Source organism: Triplophysa rosa, linkage group LG22, assembly GCF_024868665.1.
Source record: "Triplophysa rosa linkage group LG22, Trosa_1v2, whole genome shotgun sequence".
Taxonomy (NCBI): Eukaryota; Metazoa; Chordata; class Actinopteri; order Cypriniformes; family Nemacheilidae; genus Triplophysa; species Triplophysa rosa.
Genome location: NC_079911.1, coordinates 18779351 through 18782490, shown reverse-complemented (window position 1 = coordinate 18782490; position 3140 = coordinate 18779351). Strand labels below are relative to the sequence as shown.

Sequence of the window (3140 nt, the reverse complement as noted above, 5' to 3'; positions counted from 1 at the left end):
TCATCGTGAATCTGGGCTTTTACAATTACTACAAATCAACTTGATGAATGAACGAACATTACAGAGAAAATGATCATCTTCCCTGTTCCCCATTTTCATGTTCTAAAGCTCTCCAGAATTCTCTCAAATGACCTTCTTCTGTTTTCCCAAAATGTCTGGTAAAGTTGAAACTTTAAAAATCGATTTGGCTCCTTTATCTTGGAGAAAAGTTATTGGAAAATCATTTTAGGATACGTCACGGTTATTCACAGCCTCGGTTATTTGTGGCATCCAATCTCATTTTCGCCACCCATGATAAACCTCTTAATTGAAAGTCAGTAAACAGTCAGTCAACATAGTTATTGATGTGAGTTTTAATTGGATGAGACAAATTCATTCAAATTCATCAAAACCTGTGGCCAACTCTAGAAGGTCAAGATAGCGGCTGCCCCCGCGAGATTGATTGCCAGACTACTTGTTTATATAAGATAAGAGAAAATAGCCGAAAGGTCAACAATCAGAGGCTATCTGAGCGTTATCAGACTTTCTCTCTCTCTCTCCATTGACAAGAACAGCAAACGAAAGCTTAGAGAACAGATTAGGACGAGACCACGTTTCAAAACAAAAAATCTCGCTCTCCACGATTACACACATGTACTACGGTAAATCACGAGTTTACGTGAAGAAAAATAAAAGGTTAGTCCATATCCTCTCTGGTAAAACAGGTTCGCACAGAGACATAGAAAGACAAAATTCGTCACAGTTGGCTTTGCACTGACAAACACAAAATATATTTTCAATATAAATCCTATATACAATATTCCTTCACTGAACGGTTGCTTTTAAACACAGCTAGTTACACTTCCACTGGAAGCAAAATACATTTCAGTGCCACAGAGAAATGCCCTAAACAGCCACAAGAACATTTCATATAAAAGTGTTTCAGTTCACAGATTTTCAGTACAAAAGTCAGCTAGAAAACAATTTCGCACAATTGCGTCGCCATTTATAGTAAAAAGGGTACAATCAAGGCTACACACACAACAAATACAGACGACAACGTTCGGAGAGCATCTGAACGGTACCACCGAACCTCTTCAGAGTCATCTGAAATAAAAAAAAAACATACAAAGAGAATCTGTAAGTATATGAATAAACACAATTTGAGCACAACTAGCACATTTTCAAAGTCAAAACATACGCTCTGAAATATCTTTTGTGTTGGGAGCAGTCTGTCAAATTCACAGCTCTATTACGGACACTGAGGTGAGAACGTCTCTCAAAGAGCATTCATTATGTGTCTGGCATCACGTTACCAACAAAAATTGACAGATAAAACCTTGTTTGTTGATTCCCTCACGGGAACCGAACGAACAGTGCACTTACCACAGTTGTTGCTGAAGATATGTGGGAAGCAGTGCAGAAGTCCATATCCACATCGACAGTACGAACATCCTTTCTGAACCCATTCTCCATGTGGAATAACCCCACAGTCCCTACAAAACAAACACGTTCATTTAGACACCGGGTGTGAACACGCCGCACTACAGCTGGATTATGACATCACATCTCTTTACCTGACTCTCTCATCATATTCACAGCTCCGGCCGGTGAAGTGCTTCGGACAGGCACAGAAACTTCCCAAAATGCAAGTCCCTCCGTTCTTACAACAGGTACGGCTTTGCTTAGCAACTGGAAAAGGCAAAACCAAGACATTAAGTGACATGCATTGATACACAGCAGCACCTTCCTGTTGAATTTATGACCGGGACACTAAACGGCCGGTGGTGCCAACATCTGTTTTCAAACCCAACACAAAGTGTCCAGTGACGGTGTGCAGGCCGATGCGCCTGACGGCACAGGCATCCCTCATGAATGAAAGATGGGTCCATTAACTCAAGCCTACACACTAGTGTCTAATGTTTTTAGAGTTTACTGTCCCCCTTTCTGACAATCGACAGTTTGGTGTCACTATAGAATTTGTAACAAAACCAAAGCAAGCAAAAATGTACCGTCTTACTACAGTTTAACCAAAATATTTGCAGTAAATGACACAAAATGGTAATCCATGGTTCACTTTCACATTTTTGTCACCGTTTAAAAAGCAGAAAGCTTTTAAGAAAAATTGGCTTTCAATTTCACTACAAGATGGTATTTTTCCAAACAACTTTGGAACGTTGTATTTTTGTAATCCCGTTATTTTATTATAGTAAAGAATCTGTATTACCATACTTTTACTGCAAATCCATGGTTAAACTATCCAATAAATTTGTTTGGTTATTTTTATTACAATTAAAAACTATGGAAGTTTTATGGTTAAACCATGGTTAATTTCCATAAGGGTGGATTGGCAATTTGATGTTGTTGTATGCTTAAATAAACTTCTAAATATAAATAAAACTTCTAAAATCTTCTAAATAAATGACATGTGTGTGCAATTTAACACATTAATCAATTCCATCACCGAAACGTTTTTATAAGTGTCCCTAACTCAAATGTACCATGGTTTTACTACAGTATAGCCACAGTTTAACCATTGGCAGTAAAACTTATTAGTTACACTAATAGTAAACAATCTGCTTAGAAAACAAGGTACTACACTTCTACTGTAATAAAACCATGTTATTTTTTGTAAGGGATGACTTATAATATCTCCTGTCTATCTGCTCACCTCCAGTGAGTCCCAGGAAAGGTAACACGGCCTCTGCGTTGCGGTGCGCGCGTTGCGGCGTTTGCGCGTTCATTTCGTTAAACTTATTCAAGGTCTCTGCGACTGCGTTTTGCTTTGGATTTTCCAACACCCCGTTTTTCCCACATCCTGAACCTTCACAAGCTGCACAGAAAAACACGAGTTGGGTAAGAAACACACGGCCTGATACATGCACACAAAGGCAGATCAGAGTAGAATTCAGTTTACCTAAATCAGAAGAACCGGTCTGGCACACGACCACAGCACAAAGCCAAAATCTGTAAGTGAGAACAGCACAGTTAGACCTAAAAGTCCAGAGGAGAAATGCATGATGCAGTCATGAGAAATGCGTTCTTACCTGAACATTGAATTTCTCATTTTGCGCTCCAATATCTTCCAAAACCACGAAGCGCTCGTGGGGGCACTGATGCGCTCGAGACCGTCAACACATCATCACACAACTAGAACTGAC

The 3140-nt window shown here is 39.4% G+C and overlaps 1 protein-coding gene across 1 annotated transcript; it reads right to left on the bottom strand.

Moving 5' to 3' along the window:
* Positions 1–363: 363 nt before the first annotated feature.
* Positions 364–3140, bottom strand: tdgf1 (teratocarcinoma-derived growth factor 1). The gene is made up of 6 exons (XM_057321731.1): positions 3027–3140; positions 2897–2946; positions 2651–2812; positions 1557–1671; positions 1366–1475; positions 364–1086 (listed from the first exon to the last, which is right to left on the bottom strand). The coding sequence occupies exons 1-6, from the start codon at positions 3044–3046 to the stop codon at positions 986–988; spliced, it is 558 nt and encodes a 185-aa protein (XP_057177714.1). The 5' UTR covers positions 3047–3140; the 3' UTR covers positions 364–985.